Source organism: Kogia breviceps, chromosome 1, assembly GCF_026419965.1.
Source record: "Kogia breviceps isolate mKogBre1 chromosome 1, mKogBre1 haplotype 1, whole genome shotgun sequence".
Classification (NCBI taxonomy): Eukaryota; Metazoa; Chordata; class Mammalia; order Artiodactyla; family Physeteridae; genus Kogia; species Kogia breviceps.
This window is the reverse complement of record NC_081310.1, coordinates 1,628,717-1,646,777: the sequence shown is the minus strand read 5'-3', so window position 1 is coordinate 1,646,777 and position 18,061 is coordinate 1,628,717. Positions and strand designations below refer to the sequence as shown.

Here is an 18,061-nt window from a genome sequence, read left to right as displayed (position 1 = left end):
ACGAAATAAGTTTCAATTAACTTACCCTATTAAAGCCTGTTTTAACATCACCGTAATTGAAATTTACACTGAAATGAATGTTTCATAAATGGGCTTTTATGAATCACACTGAAAAGTGGGAGAATATTGTCCGAAGGTCCAAATAATCAGCCTAACACTAAACTTTTGCTGCATAACCTGTTTATAATTGAGATTATATGATGACTCTTAGGCCAGGGGGAAATTTTTAAATTTTCGATTTTTTAAATAATTTTTTAATTTTTGAGGCAGTTTTCCCTACTGTTTTGTTTGCTGGTTACTGTAGCTATTCATAGAGCACAGTGGAATGTTTATTGTGCTGTTGTATCTTTACCTAACGCTTTAGTTCTTAGTATCAGGAACTGAATCGGAAGCAAAGTAAACATTTAATGGCAGGATAATCCTGACTTCTGACCCAAGTATGTGATAGAGACATTAATTTGTTTAAAAATGTCTTTCAGCAGGTCCTATAAGCACTTTTAATGTGTGTTTATTAGAACCTAAAATGTGTATTGTTACCTGATTTTTAAGTTTAAAATGGATGTATTTGGGGATTTTTTTTTTTTTTTTAGAAATTCAAGCAGATCTATTAAAAATACATGTTAAAAATTATGAGTAAGAAATTGAAAGTTCTTTCTGCATGAAATATGAACTTGCACCGAAGCTGTCACCCCCTCCTCACATCTAAGAAGTTTCTCTCTCTACTCTGTGCTAATGAGCACGGACAGAACCCTCACCGTACTCTTACCGCCTTTGTAGGGCTTCTTTGCACTGTGAACTTCTGATCTCGCTAAGTATTTCCTTCAGATTAAGAAAGCATTTTCCTTCCCTTACCCTCTGATTTACTCCTCTAAATCTTCTTACTTCCACTAAGTTTTCTATTTCGTAACCACCCCTGAGATTTACCACAAAGAGATTAGGTTAGAATGCGGCTGATCTAGGAGCGAGAGTCTCTGTTTTATCCCGTCGGAAACTTCTTTGTACACGCTGCTTCCTCAGTGCTTTCCTGGGTTGGTTAGATAGTGGCATTGCCTTCCCTGAAAATTTAGAAAACACTCAGTATTCTAGGTCGTAACTCTTGTACTGTTAAATCTTTAAAACCTCTGAAACTTTCCAGTTAGACTAGGTTATTCCATGATGATTATTTCTAGGAACTTGAGGGGACGATCTTCCACCTTCCTGACACTGGGAGGTGCCTTCAGATGCTCTGGAAGACTCATCTCTTCTCTGCCTCTCAGATATCTGAGCGGCTACCTGTTTCCTTTCTCCCAGCACAAGAACTTCCTATATAACCAGATGGATGTCTCAATCCTCTTCTTTGAAGAGTCATTGTGTAATCCTTTCATTTCTATGAGTTTCCATATGGTCCATTTGTAGTTCTCCCATTGTAGAACTTTTGGGGAAGGATTCAAGGATTTCTGCTCTTCCTGAGAATAATGCAGCCACATCTACAAATGTTATCGCACCTGAATGGTGACCTTACGAGGAAACAAAGCCAAAGGAAGAAGACAGCAAAGCAGGACATTTGTCGCAGCTTCTGCACACGCTTGGCTACTAACCTGGACGGGACTCACCCCTCCTCAAAATGCTCTATGCAGGCGTGAAGTAAGGCAACTGTAGGAAGGTGCAACAGTGTAGCTGTTACTTGGGGAAGAAGAAAAGGGTGAACCTGTTTTACTAACCGAATCCTGAATCCTCTTCAGAATTACGCTCCTGTTGTAGATGTAGGAAGGGTAGAGGCTGTGGAAAGGCTGCCGGAGGGGGGATGAGAGAGACGGACGGGACAGGGAGCAGCGTGGGGTCCTCGCCCTCGGGTTTCCCAGGAGACGACCGGGGACGCGAGCGCGAGGACGCTGATGTGCGGTGCAGGGGTGGGGGCCGTGGGAGCTAAGCGACAGCAAAGGCATACGCGTGCTCCGGGTGTTGTTGCTTTTGGAAAGCTCGTGAATTAAGCTTTCATTAAATAATAGGGGTGCAGCATTGCGGTTTACCTTTGTATCCTTCAGTTGCTTGTTCATCTTCGCAGTTTGCATTAGCCGAGAGGTAGTGTGGTCGCAGAGAGCTGCAGAGGTCACTGCGCCCTGCTCCCAGCTTATTCTCGGGGATGGGGTCGGGGTGCTTCCTTTCGCCTGCTACAAGGTAGGCCGTGGTGGACTGAAAACGTAGAAAAAGAAAAACTAAGTTGTGGCCAAATGTCATCAGAAACTGAGAAGTAGACTGTGTGACCCGCTGCATTAATTGGAACAGGGTGGAGTTAAATCAGAAAAAATGTTAAGTGTTAAAGCCGTACAGACAGGCCCGCGAGCAGGAGGTGCCAGAGGCTCTTTCGCAAGGGTCATCGTTCCTGTACTTTTAGAGATTGAGATTCGTCCAGAATATTGCAAGTTGATGACTTTACTTTCTTTAATCCTCAGTTTTTCTATTCGTAAAATGCAAATAATGTGCCGTATCTTATCTCACGAGGACGTTGAGCTGCACATGAAAGTAGTGTTTCAAGCTCTTGGGCTAAAAGACACGAAATACATAGAGATACGTATAATCACCACCATTCTTTGGTTTAAACACTATATTGTTTCCTTATTTTTTTTTTTTCCACTTAGGATGGAGAGTCGGAAGTGACAGAGTGTTGTTTCCGACTTCAGCTGTTGTATCTAAAATGTATATGCGAGAGCCAGACACTTTATGGCATTTGATTGACATGTATTTTACGTTGCAGTGGGGAAGGAGCGGCGCTTACACACTCTCGTCCTCGTTTGCCTTCTAGACACTCACGCCCCCAAGCTCATCCTTCAGCCTCAGGTAATGTAGTCGAAAAAGCCTAGAAAATGCCATTTAAGTGGTTAACTGGACAGTGATGGAGAATAAATGTAAATTAAAGTATCCAGTTCTGTTTTCTCAAAAGTGTCCCATATGACACACGGAAAGGGCTCTGTTTCTCTGTGCTTGCTTTTCTTAACAAAATGATCTTTATTTCTCCACATGTACTTCCCTTATGTGAAACCTGTTACATTGTTGTAAGTTACATTTTTTTTACATGATTTCAATGACTTTTACTTTCATGCATTTGTAGGAGGAATAAGAAGGTCTTCATCTATGTCCTATGTTGACAGCTTCATAGGAACATGGCCCAAGGAGAAAAGGTACACAGAGACTCTTATGTTTAGTGACCTCACGTTCTCAAGAGCTGCTCCCCCCCCCCGCCCCCCGTTAGTCAGATTGCAATTTAATTAGTACCTGCATTTGACAAGGGCAACATGGGCGGATGATAGAGTGACCAAAGGGGCCAAATGTGACAGGTGGGCCGACAGCCTTACCCTCGCCTTGAGGACAGTGTGATGATGAGAAATGGGAAAGAAAGGAAGCATAATTTCAAATAACTGTCGTTGTTCAGTGATATCAGATTGTTTCCTTTCTGGGATGATTTAAAGATTTTCTCTTTAATTTTTTTTTAGATCATCAGTGCATGGCGTTTCATTTGATATTTCTTTTGATCAAGAAAGCAGTATACAGAGATCCACTCCAAACCAAGGAATCACTCGTTCTATAAGTAATGAAGGACTTACTCTGAACAGCAGTCGTGTATCCAAGAACATTAGGAAAAATCTGTCCTTCAAGCCGGTAAATGGTGAGGAGGGAGCGGGAAGCATTGAAGAGGAACTTCACGTGGGCTCTCACGGCCACCCGACGGGCTGCGCGCCCCGCAGCACAGACGAACTAGATTCCAAGCAGAACGTGCGTCACAGGCTTCCGAACGGAGCGCTGCAGAACAGAGCGTTCCTCGAGGAGTTGGGCAGTCAGGTCGGGACGCCCAGCATCGAAGAAGCGCTACAGATAATCCACGACACCGAGAAGCCGGCCCACACCCCTCGGCCCGACCAGCTTGCCAACGGCTTCTTCCTCCACAGCCAGGAGACGGGCGTCCCGCGCAGCCAGTCCAGCCCCGAGGGCGTGGCGGACGCGAAAGGTGCCTCGAGCCCCGTCACCGACAACACGGAGGCGGACACGGGGATCCACGTCCCTTCGGAGGACATTCCGGAAACCATGGACGAAGACTCTTCCCTGCGAGACTACACCGTGAGTCTGGACTCTGACGTGGACGACACGTCCAAGCTCCCCCAGGACGACAGCGCCCGGGAGGCCCTGAGCCCCTGCCCCAGCACCGTCAGCACCAAGTCGCAGCCCGGAAGCAGCGCCTCCTCCAGTTCCGGCGTGAAGATGACCAGCTTTGCCGAACAGAAATTCAGGAAGATGAACCACGCCGACGGAAAAAGCAGCGGCAGCAGCTCTCAGAAGACCACGCCGGAGGGCTCGGAGCTCAACATCCCTCACGTGGTGGCCTGGGCACAGACCCCGGAGGACACGGGCCTCCCGCACGGCCGGGACACCACGCAGCTGCTGGCCTCTGAGGTGGTGCATCTGAGGATGAAGCTGGAGGAGAAGCGGCGGGCCATCGAGGCCCAGAAGAAAAAGATGGAGGCGGCGTTCACCAGGCGGAGGCAGAAGATGGGGCGGACGGCCTTCCTCACGGTGGTGAAAAGGAAAGGGGACGGCCCCGCCCCGCCCCGGGAGGAGGCGGCCGGCGCCGAGGACGGGAGAGCGGACGCGGAGCGGCCGCCCGAGAAGGAGCCGCAGAGGGCGAACGGGCCGAGGAGCGGGTCCCCCGCGGACCCCAAGGAGGGCGCGGAGAGCCCCGTGGGCAGGTGGCCGCCGTCCCCGAGCGCGCCCGGCGACCCCGAGGGGCCGTGGAGCCCGGCCGGCCCCGCGGAGGAGACACCGCAGGACGGCGAGCTGCTGGAGCACACGCGCTCCATCGAGAGGCTCAACGCCTCCCTGCTCGTCCTGCAGCGGGAGATGCAGCGCCTGGCGCTGCAGCAGGAGCTGCTGATGCACATGCGCGAGCAGCAGGCCTGGGTCATCTCCCCGCCCCCGCCCTCTCCGCACCGGCCGGCCCGCGCCGGGAAGCCCCACCGGCCGCCGGCCGACTGCCCCCGCCCCGCCCACCCGTCCCCGCAGCCCGCCGCCAGGAAGAGCGCCTCCTTCTCCGTCAAAGCTCAGAGGACTCCCCGGCCAAATGAACTAAAACTCACGCCCTTGCACCGAACGCTGACGCCCCCTCGGTCTGTGGACAGCCTCCCTCGGCTCAGGAGGTTCTCCCCGAGTCAGGTCCCCATTCAGACCAGGTCCTTCGTGTGCCTGGGGGGCGGCGGGGAGCCGGAAGCGAAGGAGTCCAGACGCGAGGAGGAGGAGGAGGAGGAGGAGGAGGAGGAGGGGCAAGAGGGGGAGGGGGAGGGGTCCGCGGGCCCCGGGGAGCAGCGCGGACGCGTCCCGGAGGAGGAGGAGGAGGAGGAGGCGCGGGCCCCGCCCTCTGCGGCTCCCGAGGGCCTGGCGCAGCCCGCCACGGAGACCGCGTGGCCCAGCCTGAGCGAGGACCGCGTGACTCAACCTGCAGAACCTCCTTCCAGACCTGCCTTCCCACCTGCTCCTCCCAAAAGTGCTAATCTGATTGAAGTCTCCCTCTCAGATTTGAAAGCCCCTGAAAAGGCTGATGTGTCGGTTGAAAAATATGACGGAGAAAGTGATAAAGAACAAGTCGATGATGACCAGAAAGTATGCTGTGGATTCTTCTTCAAGGTAAAGCCAACCCGCGTGGTCCCAGGTCTCTCCACTGGTGGGTGTTTTCAGCCGGCGCGCTTGCTTCTTTAGCAGCAGCCCGGCTCCTCACAGCCCTGCCATTAACCCTGAAATGTATTCTGGCCCGCCCCTTGTGGACTGCAGTTCTGTTCGGGCACATGGGTTTCTAGAACAGTCCTCCTTTCTTCACATCGTGGTACATGTGTAGACGTGCTGTTTTTGTCCCTCTGACTCTTTCACTTTCACCAAAGCCTTTTGAAAACCAAGTGACTCACACTCTTCCAAAAGATGTTCAGTGGCCACTTTGTAAAAAGCTCATAACTTGGCATTGCATGTAAGTCTGTTTTAGTTTATTTTCTTAATATTGACCATCTTCCCTTACATGTATTGTTTTTTTAAAAAAAATCTTTTGAAAACTGACCAGACAGACTCTTGCAAGGTGAAACATTTAAAAGTATGTAATTGGTGCAGTTGTCATTGAACTAGCTTCTCTAGAAGCATTGGCGAAGGTGTAGCGTATGACCCCTAATCGCAGGATCGATGTTGGATATGACATGTTTAAACAATACTACAGCCAACTAACACAAATACTGAACAGTATCACCTCGTGATGGTAAGATCTTGAAACTTATCATAGATATTAGAACCAGAAAAGCCTAATATTATTTTTAAATGTTTCTCCTGTCATCCCTTTTTTCATCTTTATATTTTTCCAAATTCCCTATAGGGAATAATATGTTTTTTTTTCAATAATCAGAAACATGTATATGTGTGCTACTCATGTTTCTTTTTCTAGCTAAGGGACTAAAGTAGATAGTTTGTGATCCTGAATAGCTCCACGATTGGGAATATAGATAGAAAGACAGCACTCGGTGGCAACAGTTTATAATTTTGGGTTTTAAATGAAACGTACAGCAGTCCTATTGGGGTCAAAACCTGCGAATACTGAAGTGGTTACAATCGCTAGTTTTACTTAGGATCATTAACTGTTGGAACCTGGTAACTTACTTTGAAGTTGGTCATAGAGAGATGGCCCTCTCAGCCCTTTTTTTTTTTTTTTTTTTTTTTTTTTTTGTGGTATACGGGCCTCTCACTGTAGTGGCCTCTCCCGTTGCGGAGCACAGGCTCCGCGGCCATGGCTCACGGGCCCAGCCGCTCCGCGGCATGTGGGATCTTCCCGGACCGGGGCACGAACCCGTGTCCCCTGCATCGGCAGGCGGACTCTCAACCACTGCGCCACCAGGGAAGCCCTCTCAGCCCTTTTTAATGTTTAGAAATTTGAATGTGGGTTGTGTCTTGTCTCTTAACTGTGTAAAACTACTATTTTTTAAAATAGGCTGCTACTGTAGACAGTAATAGATGTGTTTAATATTAGAGACCTTGCTACCTCTGCTCCTGCAGAGAAAGGAGAACAGAGGGGCATCCTTGGGTGTAAAACATAAAGTCCGTCTCTACCCTCGTTTCCTCACCTCAGTTTTCACTGCCCAGTACTCCCCCCTCGGGCCGTGGTCGTAGCTCATTCACGGGGCTCCCTGCCTCTGTCATGGTCCCATTCGTCACACTGCCACTTGGTAGCGTAACTCGATGGAGTCTCTTAGAGTTGCCTGTTGGATAAACTTAAACCCCTCAGCATGTATTCAGGGGCCTTTCACAGACTGATCCCAGCCTGCTGGTCCACCCTCTCCCCCCATAACTCTGTTTGGGATGTTTTGTAAGACTAACTTCAGGCCTCATCTGCTTGCTGCAGCCTTTCATGATTCCTTGGGTCGATGTGAATATGTTCTCCTCTGTGTCTCTTGTATCCTAAACATCCTCACAGTAATGCTGCTGGCCCAGAATTTCCAACTACCTTGTGATTTGCCTCTGTTACGATTTCCGTTAGACTGTGAACTCCTAGAGATACTGCGTCTCCTTATCCCCAGAGCATAGTAAAGTGCCTGGCAGATTGCAGTGTGTGTAGTTTGTTTGACACAGACGTGTGAATGTTTGGACTGACTGTTTGAATGGTATCTTCTGACTTTCTCCATTCAGAGTTCATCTCTCTCTGGGTTTCTGTGCAAAGCACCTTGTTTGTACCTCTTCCCCGTGGGATCTAGAAGCTCCTTAACCTAAGGTGCCCTATCTTTTTCATATTTTAGTATCTGTAATGTCTGACACTATGTTGTGAATGTATTAGACACGCAGGAAACACCTGTTGAATTAATAAGCAAGGCATCATTACGACAGGGAACCACTTCTACAGCTGGTTACTTTCCTGACTTCTGAGCTCCCTGAGCATTCAGGTAGAAGCTGGGGCAGGCTCAGGACACCTACAGGTCATGAACTAGCTCTGGGGTTAGGAGTATAAGTATGCCCGTCTTCTCTTCAAAGGAAAAACCTGTGGTATAGTTCAGAACGCAGCAAGCAAACTGTCAGGACCTCAACTTTTTTTAAAAAAAATCATGCAGCAGTAGCTTCATTTATGTGATACAACTTCGGGTAGCTAATTTTTTTTGACGCTTTTACTTGAGTTTTCTATATTAAGCATGTATTTAAATACAATTTTACCGCAGTTTTAAAAATTGTGGGGAAACTCTCCACTCTATCAGTTATTTATCAGGGCCCCCAAAATCTTTGTCTTTTTTGTTCCCTTTTTATGTTGTTCTTTGCTTAACTTCCTAAGTTTTGAAAACATGTAATCAAAGAAGTTTGTGTCCTTTGTTTCTTGATAAAAGTATTACCACTTTAATTCATTTCTTCCCTCATAATTTTGGAACATGTCCATCTATGGTGCAGTTGGAGTGAGCTTCACTAGACAGTTTGGATTTTCAGTTATTAAGAGTGACCCCTCCATGTGGCCACAAGCATTGAACATGAGGATATTGGTGCCTCAGATGTTTCCTCTTTCTCAATGACATTCACTCTTAGGATGATCAAAAAGCAGAAAATGATATGGCAATGAAACGGGCAGCTTTGTTGGAGAAACGATTAAGAAGGGAGAAAGAGACCCAGCTGCGGAAGCAACAGCTGGAAGCTGAGATGGAGCACAAGAAAGAGGAGACCAGGTGGGGGCCGTTGCGTGGGGTCCGTGGGAGGTAGTGTCCCCCTGACTCTTGTTAACGGTGTTTAGGGACCTTTGCAGAATATAGAGACAACGCTGATTTGGGGTGCTTTTTAGAAGTTATTTTCCCAGAGTGTTACTTGATTGTATATTTTTATCCTGAGTTTGAGGCGTCTTAAAGTTCTCCAGAAACATGAATTGAAAGTAATTTCCCTGGGTTTTACACACACACACACACACACACACACACACACATTTTTTAAGTAGTTACTTATTAATGGTATATTTAAGTGACCTAAATTATCTCAAGTACATTTTAAATGAACCATTTTCCCAGGGGCTGAATCATTCTTCCTTCTCACGTAAGCGCACACCTGACAGTGTTAGGCACAAAGAAATGTACCCGCTTGTTTTCTAGGCGTAAAACAGAGGAAGAACGTCAGAAGAAGGAAGATGAGCGAGCCCGCCGGGAGTTCATCCGGCAGGAGTACCTGAGGCGCAAGCAGCTGAAGCTCATGGAAGACATGGACACGGTCATCAAGCCTCGGCCTCAGGGAGCAAAGCAGAAAAAGCAGCGGCCGAAGTCTATCCACAGAGACCACATTGAATCCCCCAAAACACCCATAAAAGGTCCTCCAGGTAACACGTGCATTGTGAGGAGTCTGTTCATAGCCACAGCAGCCCGGGCAGTCATGCTGGCTGGGGGTGCTTGGGGTTGAACTGCACACTCCCTGTGTGCAGAACCAGAACGAGCAGAGGATGCTTCCGGTGACTTGAGTGTATTATGTATGCATGCATATGGCCAACAGAGCAAACGCAGGGGCTGAACATCCAGCTTAAACACTAACCTGGCGGGGAGCTCGCCCTCAGACGTCAGCTCCCTGGATCATTAACTGCCCTTTCTGTACTGGTAAATTTAAGGATAAGCGTTGTGTGCCTGGAATGTGTACAGAACATGTCAGTATAACCAGGAATATAAGATCGGGAGTTCATGAGTCCCTCCTTTAAGATATAAATGGTCAAAAATCCAAATTTATAATTTCTGGAGTTGAGATAATATTTTTTTTCTAAATTCAACATGCATACTCTTATTTTTTTAATGTTTATTAAAACTAAATGCCATGGAAAATTTTAGAGAATTCCTAGAGTAACTCTAAAACTGAAGGAAGATAACATAACATTGACTGTTTAAAGAGACCTCTAATGCTCACAGACATAGAAAACAAACTTATGGTTACCAAAGGGGAAAAGGGGCGGGGTGGGTGAGATAAATTAGGAGTTTGGGATTAACAGGTACACACTACTATATATAAAATAGAGAACCAAAAAGGACCTACTGTACAGCACAGGGAACTATATTCAGTATCTTATAATGGACTTATAATGGAAAAGAGTCTGAAAAAGAATGTGTAAATATATATATATAATATAACTGAGTCACTTTGCTATACACCAGAAACTAATACAACATTGTAAATTAACTATACTTCAATTCAAAAAACAAAGAGAACTCTGTGTTTTCTAGTCAGTGAAAATTTTTGATACCCAGTATTGGCTGAAGTTAATAAATTAATTTTCTACCTGGTAATTAGATATTCCTAAATATATTTTATTCTTCTTGTTAATTTTTCTTATTGTTAACTTTTTTCTTATAATCACTGTATTATATCCCGTATTACCACGTTGTTTCTGGAATAAATCCTAACAGCGATTAATTTTGTTATTATCTTTTTTTTCTTCCAGTTTTATTGAGATATAATTGGCATACAGCACTGTATAAGTTTAAGATGTACAGTATAATGATCTGACGTACATACATCGTGAAATGACGACCACAGTAAATTTACTGAACATCCATCGTCTCATCTCGTATAGATACAACATTAAAGGAAAAGAATAACATATTTGTTCCTTGTGATGAGAACTCCTAGGATTTACTCTTAGCGGTTTTCGTGTCATGTATCACACAGCAGTGTTAGATAAATTATAAACTGTAATCATCTTGCTGTACATCACATCCCCAGGACTATTTGTCTTATAACTGGAAGTTGTACCTTTCCACCACGTTCTTTCAGTTCCCTCTCCCTCCCGCCACCTCTGGTAACCACAAATCTGATCTCTTTTTCTGTGAGTTGGTTTGTTTGTTGAAGTGTCTTGATCTACAACACTGTGTTAGTTCCTGTTACACAACATAGTGACTCATTTGATGTTTCCATGCGTTTCAAAATGATCACCAGGGTTAGTCTGGTTACCACCTGTCACTGTACAAAGATACTACACAGTTATTGACTATGTTCCCCACCCTGTACATTTCACCCCTGTGACTTATTTATCTTCTAACTGGAAGTTTGTACCTCTTAATTCCTCACTTATTTCATTATTTCTCAAAAGTAGTTCCTTGCTAATTTTGAATAAATTGTGCGTATATGCATGCAAACATATTATGCATCTAAAAAGGAAAAGAAACTACCTGAGCTCCATTTTCATATGCTGGTGTTGCCTAATGAGCAGACTCTTTTCTAGTTGTTCCTTTTGAATTTCCAATCTTGTTTTTATTCAGGATCATGAATTTATCGTGTCTTTTCAGTCTCTAGCCTTTCTTTGGCGTCACTGAACACAGGCGACAGCGAGAGTGTGCATTCAGGCAGGAGGACCCCGAGGTAAGTTGCAGCGTAAGCGTTTTCGTAGCAAACGTTATTTTATATTTCCCAGCGAATGAACCACAGTCACAAATGTTTATAAGTGTTGCTCACTAGGACAGTTTGGGTTTCTGTTAAAAGAAATTTATATGTAAAGAGGTCTATTATTCATCTTTCAGTTTTTTATCTTTTAGAATTTTAGAATTATGACACCAATAAGACATTGACCGTAATTGAACATCAGTCATTGCCACTACGGTTGTGATACAATCATGGTAAAAACAGAAAGTACCTCATCTGTGTAGTGCCGGCCTCTAGTTTTCTTCCCCATTAGAATAATTCCAAAGTAAGTTGCTCGCGACTTAGGAAAGATCTCTTTTGTACGCTGTCTCTTTCTTTCTCTAGGATATATGTACCTTAGAAGCTAAAAATCAGTATTTCAGTGTTTGATACAGTAATGCCCATATAAAGGAAAGAGCGTTTCTAGTGACAGTCCTCGGCTCGGAGCTCTGAGCTCTGCGTCACCACCCTACTGCCTTAATTGCCGACCGTCACGAGGGCGAGCCATTCGTCCTGCCGTCCAGCAGACACTTGCGGCGAGCCTGCTGAGTTCTCTGGACTTGGATGTACAGCTGTGAATGAGACGAAGTTATCACCCTCTTCTTGTTTTAAAGCCTCTAGGTTGAGTCTGGTTGGTGCCCACATACACCCTTCTGAGCCCCGAATGTTTTTCTCTATCTGAGGCATTAAAATGTTATTTCTTATTTAGATCAGAGTCTGTAGAAGGCTTCTTATCTCCAAGCCGTTGTGGCAGTAGAAATGGCGAAAAGGACTGGGAGAACGCTTCGACCACTTCTTCTGTGGCTTCTGGAACAGAGTACACAGGTCAGTGCCTGTGCGTTTTTAGGGAAGCAGTTTAACACGGGGCTGAGACTAGCTGCAGGCTGTGCTAAGAAAGGTTCACTGACTTGCCTCTCGGTCTAAACGCGGAAGACTGATCCGAAACAGTGAACGCAGGTGGGGCCACCTTCAGGTAAGTTGGTTTCAGTGATACGGTTTGTCCCAGAAGAATTAAGGTAAGTTTCTAAAAAGTAGTAGTACCACTTACACCTCATTCCTCTACTTCTCCCTTAAAAATGCAGGCCATTTCTGTGTTGTAGTTTGGGTTTGAAGAAGTTTTAGAGAGGGTCCCTCAGCGGTGCATCGGTCCTGAGTACTGGGAACAGCTAGAGTCCACCGAGGCCCTCCTCTAACACTGGGATTTCATGTCTCTGGAGCGGTGCGTCTTGAAAAAGCGTTGAGAGGCTCTAAAAGACATGGGAATGCATTGGGTCTAGTCAGGCCCTCCTCCAGCCTCTGTTTGCAGAGGCGTTATTGAAGGAAAAGCTCATAGAATGGAAAGTAGGTGAGAACTAAAGAAAAGAAGCAGGAGAGGAAGTGTGAGCGCGGGGGAGAGGTAGGTGGGAGGACAGGAGAAGAACCGGGGGGAGGGCAGAGGCCGCGGAGACCGCCTGCGTCCCGCCTGCGACCGCCTGCGACCGTGCAGCCCTGGGAGTGGCCCCCAAGGCCCGAGGGGCAGAGCTCGCTGACTCCGTGTGAGCTTTTCCTCCCTGTCCTGTGGCTTCTAAGACAGCCTCCTTCAGCAGCGTGTCAGCCTCTAAGGCCAGCTTGACGGCCGGGCGGCGGCACCGCTGAGAGCCCAGAGCTGCAGGCTGTGGCGTGCACCTGACCGGCTCAGGCCAGCTCACGGGCGGACTGTTAAAATCCCAGGAATTATGCGGCTGCAGAACAATTGCCGGCCCTGAGTCAGCCATGGTAGGAGTAGTTTACTCTAGAAGTAGGTGAAACTCAGGGCTCAAGTTTTTTCCTTCCCAAAGAACCAGTGTCTCAGCCCGGCACCCTACCGAGGGCCTTTGGGGGCAGAGCTGAGTTAGTGTGAGGGCGAGGGGGCCCGCCAACGCACCGCCCTTCGCGAGCGCGGGTGTCCCGGCAAAGCGGCAAAAGGGGCTTCTGTGCGTCACACACACCGTTGTGGGAAACACATGCTACGCAAAGACCCCAGAGGTGTGGAAGAAGAAAAGGATGAAGCTTTTTCTTGTCTCTTAAAAGCTAAAATTACTCGCGGTCCCATTGTGCGTTAAGCTCACCAGTAACCTTACCAAACCCGAGAAAGGGGTGAAACGGGCAGTGTGAGGGTCCCGGCGAGGCCTGAGAGCCGCCTCGGGAGGCCAGCGGAGGCCCCCAGGGGTGTCCCTGCGGATGCAGCAGTGCTCGGACCGCCACAGAGCAGCCAGAGGCCCTCGGGCACAGCGTGTGGTTTTCTAGTACAGGGTTTAATCAGTGTAGGGACGGTCCCATCGATTAAACACAATCGTATTTCTGACTTAGGAATGCTGTTTTTGTTTTATTACTGTTATTAAATTCTGCCATAGGACCAAAGCTCTTCAAAGAACCCAGTGCAAAGTCCAATAAGCACATAATACAAAATGCTCTAGCTCATTGCTGTTTGGCTGGAAAAGTAAATGAAGGTCAGAAGAAAAAAATACTGGAGGTAAGCGTGTTTGCGTGAGAATTAGATTTGGCAACATTGTAAAACCGTCGGAGTCTCTTCTCTTTCAATTCAGGAGGAAGTACTCTTCAGGGGCTCCTAGAATTTCAACAGCATGTGACAGATCTGTAGCTGTGTTCTCACTGTTAGACTGAGTTTACTTTCCAACGGGATTCTGCAAGACCGCAGATTTTATTAAAGGCGAGGCATAGACTTAAGATGATAATGTAAAATTATAAATTATTTTCTTGCCCAGAGTCACTCATTCGCGTTTCATAAATGTAGACAACACGGTCTGCCTTTCTAAAAATGAAGCTCTGTTGTGAAGGAGATCACCAGTGCCTGATGGTTAGTGGTAGAGACAGTTTGACTGAGACACCGGGCGTTAGCAGATCCTGCAGCCCTTTAAGTCCCTCCAGGATTACAATTCCGGCACGGCCAGCAGGACCTCGGCGGTAAGGTCTCTGCGCACATCTCCATCCCCGCGTGCTGGACGTGTATCGCATGTCTCATTTTGGCTACTGAGAATTTATATTTTAAATTACATGTCATGAAACTGGCCAAGAAATGTAACACAGTTATATAAATTACATTCAGCAAAATGTGTAAGGGCTTTTATTTTTGTTTCTTATCCTAAAGGAAATGGAGAAGTCAGACGCCAACAACTTCCTAATCTTGTTCCGGGATGCAGGCTGCCAGTTCAGGTCCTTGTACACTTACTGCCCAGAGACCGAAGCGATTAGCAAGCTGACTGGGATAGGCCCCAGATCTATCGCTAAAAAGATGATCGAGGGCCTTTACAAATATAATTCTGACAGGAAGCAGTTCAGCCACATTCCCGCTAAAACCTTATCTGCCAGTGTTGACGCCATTACCATTCACAGCCATTTATGGCAGACCAAGAGACCAGTGACGCCCAAGAAACTTTTACCCGCTAAAGCGTAGGGACCGGGAACTACCTGCTTCAGAACATTCATGCTAGATTTGCACCTCATCTTTCCTGCCTGTAGAAAACCTTTCTAATTGCCAACAAACTCTTATTAACTGAAACCGGACATCCAGCTCTGTTGTCACGACAACTGGAATGTAGACCGCGGTGTTTGGAGCGCGGGAGACTCACCCGGGTGAGAGGCCAGGCGGTGGCGCGCTGTGTCCGGCTCACAGGCGGAGCTGCGCCTGCTTGGTATTCGATACAGCGAAGCACTGAGTTCTCGTGGACACTAGTTGAGATACGGCTAAGATTACGAATTGTGTGTTTTGTTCGTTGCTTTTTTAAAAAAAAACTCTTTAATGTACGTGCCTGTCTTCAGATGGTTTATTTTGCTGTTTTTTTCTCTCCCGGGGGTTTGTTCCAAGACACCTTTGTATTTTGTTTCACGTGGAGATCATGCAAGTAGGAAATAGGCCTTCAGAGGTTAACTTGCGTCTTTCTTAAGGATGCTGAGAGAAACACTAGTGTTGAGTTGTATGGTAACCCTCATGTTTTAATGGTGTTAGAGCATTTGCGAGAGTTATTCTGCTAAGTATTTACAATTCCATATTTATTATTCACTCAAGTATTAATGTTTCTCTATTAAATAAGAGAAGTTGTGAAGAGCTGCTATAGGTTCACTTAAACCACATGAGCTTAACCAAGAAGATGTTGTAAGAAGTTGCTGATTAAATCAGTGCTGTTTTTACACCACCTCTGCCCAACTCAGAATAATTTGGATTTTGTTCTTTTAACAAAAAGGCTTTCTATCTCTTTTAAAGTATGTCACTTTATAAGCCGGCGGAAGTGAAGGACACTTGGAGAACAGTCTCGGAGTCTGAGGATGTAAGACTTCCCGCCATGAGTTCTCAAGAGGTCTTTACATTATATTTATAACTGATATAAAAAATTATATTTAGAATTTTTAAACATGTACAAAGGGCTACATTTTAATTTTAAGATAGCTTCACATTCTTTTGCTTATGTTGAGTTTTTCTTCTTCTTTATCCTTTTCAAGTGGTTCAGCTTAGATTAAGTACACACTTGAAATCTTCTCTATGTGGTCTTGGTTCCTTTAACAGTGTATAACCAGAGGGTTAGTTGGGGAAAAACTTCATTCTCAGGAAAAGACTTGAATGATTCTGTGACCCTGTTATGTTTCAGTGTTGTGACAGCTGTGTAAACTTAGAGGGAGAGACAGTATTGTAGTATATATGAGACGTGTAGTCTGTTTTCTTTCACGGGAAGTAGAGACTAAAATATATACATTTCTCTAATTGAGTTGTTTAGAGAAATAACTAATATCTCATATGATGTATTTACTTATTTTTTAAAAAGAGTAGGAATGAGATGTCCCTGAACTGTACTTTTCTATTATTATAAGGCCTTTAGGCATCAGTGCATCTGGGTTATCAACATTTTCTCAAATGCTGTCAATATTTTACTGTAATTTATGTTCTTATATTTATGTATATTTGTTAAAACTGTAAAAAAAAAAATTTCACAGATTTTTTTCCAGTACCTGTGCAAGATATATGTGTAGCTCAGAACTATTTGTGATCTACTGTTTGCATGTAAGAGACCAGGATATATGTAACTCTTATATTTTAAGTGTATACATATTGTGTATATAATATATGGAGATTTAAACTGGGGGACTGCACCTTTTACCTTTCAGACAACCATTTCTATCACAATGAGAAGGAAATGATTGTCAAATACATGTTTAGATTGACTAGTTTTAAAAAAAAAAAAAAAGTAGGGCTTCCCTGGTGGCGCAGTGGTTGAGAGTCCGCCTGCCGATGCAGGGGACGCGGGTTCGTGCCCCGGTCCGGGAAGACCCCACGTGCCGCGGAGCGGCCGGGCCCGTGAGCCGTGGCCGCTGGGCCTGCGCGTCCGGAGCCTGCGCTCCTCAACGGGAGAGGCCACAGCAGTGAGAGGCCCGCGTACCGCAAAAAAAAAAAAGAAAAAAGAAAAAAAAAGTAAGTGAATCTAATCAAAATGTGGTAAATAATAGAGAGTCAAAAGGAAATTAATAAGCGTTCTACATTACTAAATTTGTTCTTTTCAATCAATTAAATTTCCTTTATCAAAGCAATCTTCTTGGTGATATTGCTTGGCCACTAAACGTTTTTAAATTGGCTGCCGGACAGTGGAGGAACTAACTCTGTCAAGCCAGACGGGCCGCCCTGTTCTCGAATTTGTGGGTGTCCAGTGGTGCCCACAGCGCCTGAAGGTAGACTGTGAGTATCGCCACACAAGCTCCTTGCTCTCAGTACGATGATGTTTCACTTTCTTCGTGCAGAAAGAATATGGATGTATTTAAGTCTGCAGATTTTTTAAAATTACACAGATGAAAATTGTGCTCTTTCATAAAGTCTGGAGACCCTCGTCAACCTTATTGAAACACATTGGTGCTTCTCATCATGGGAGGGTCACATTATTAGGATAATTATTCAATTAAGTTTGCCAAACAAACTTGTAATGGTTACCAGTGTGGCCTGTCAAATTCTGCCATGTGACACAGCTTTGGAAAGCTTTTCATTCCTCTCGGCTTTTCAATTTTGTTTTAGAATGACTGTTAGTTTTCATTTGGCTGTTTTTAAGCCAAATTCCTCTTTTTAATTGTGGTTTCATGGACACTTGGGGCGGTGTACAGTGTCTGGCGTGCTTACTGTCCGCTCTGGAGCGTTGCTTACAGGTTTTTTTACGACGCTGTGCTGTAAAATACGGTCATATTTGCTACTTCCTGGTACAGTGTAGTTTCTCCCCTTTCATTTGAATAAAAGCATGGCACCAAGTGAGCTTTTCTGTTTCCTGAATAAAGTGTGGGTTTTTTGGTAATACTTGAACTTGGGCAAACCCATCATATAGTTTTTCCTATCTCTTAGCCTCTGTTTAAATTGAACGGTTTAGGTATCCATAAGGGGTAACTAATAGTAGATATTGTTTGAACCGTGACTTAGGCGAGGCTGAAAGTCTGTTGCCCTTCTGTGCTCGGCTCAGACCGTCTGGGTGGTGGTGTGTAAATGCGTGTGCCCATCCGACACTAACGTCGTCCACGTTGCTTCACTTTCTTCCGGTGAGTTAGTGATCAAATTGTGTCAGAACTCGCCCTCCGTACCTTGGGAACTGAACGGCTGCCGAGGCGACCCCCTCACCCCCTACCCCGCGGTCTCGCATGGCAGCGGCGGGAGGCCAGGTCTCGGCCATTA

At 45.7% G+C, this 18,061-nt stretch overlaps 1 protein-coding gene across 3 annotated transcripts in view; it reads left to right on the top strand.

Annotated features, from left to right (window-relative positions):
• Positions 1 to 17,690, top strand: part of CAMSAP2 (calmodulin regulated spectrin associated protein family member 2) — a 96,786-nt gene extending 79,096 nt beyond the window's left edge. For 2 of the 3 annotated variants that reach the window (XM_067027410.1, XM_067027407.1), the window contains 9 exons: positions 2,735 to 2,817; positions 3,089 to 3,158; positions 3,471 to 5,649; positions 8,557 to 8,693; positions 9,108 to 9,328; positions 11,277 to 11,349; positions 12,098 to 12,213; positions 13,761 to 13,879; positions 14,516 to 17,690. In XM_067027410.1, the coding sequence (XP_066883511.1) occupies positions 2,735 to 2,817; positions 3,089 to 3,158; positions 3,471 to 5,649; positions 8,557 to 8,693; positions 9,108 to 9,328; positions 11,277 to 11,349; positions 12,098 to 12,213; positions 13,761 to 13,879; positions 14,516 to 14,821 (3,304 nt within the window). In that variant the 3' untranslated portion in view covers positions 14,822 to 17,690. The remainder of the gene's footprint in view (positions 1 to 2,734; positions 2,818 to 3,088; positions 3,159 to 3,470; positions 5,650 to 8,556; positions 8,694 to 9,107; positions 9,329 to 11,276; positions 11,350 to 12,097; positions 12,214 to 13,760; positions 13,880 to 14,515) is intronic. The other variant, XM_067027408.1, reaches the window with a different exon arrangement.
• The last annotated feature ends 371 nt before the right edge of the window (positions 17,691 to 18,061 follow it).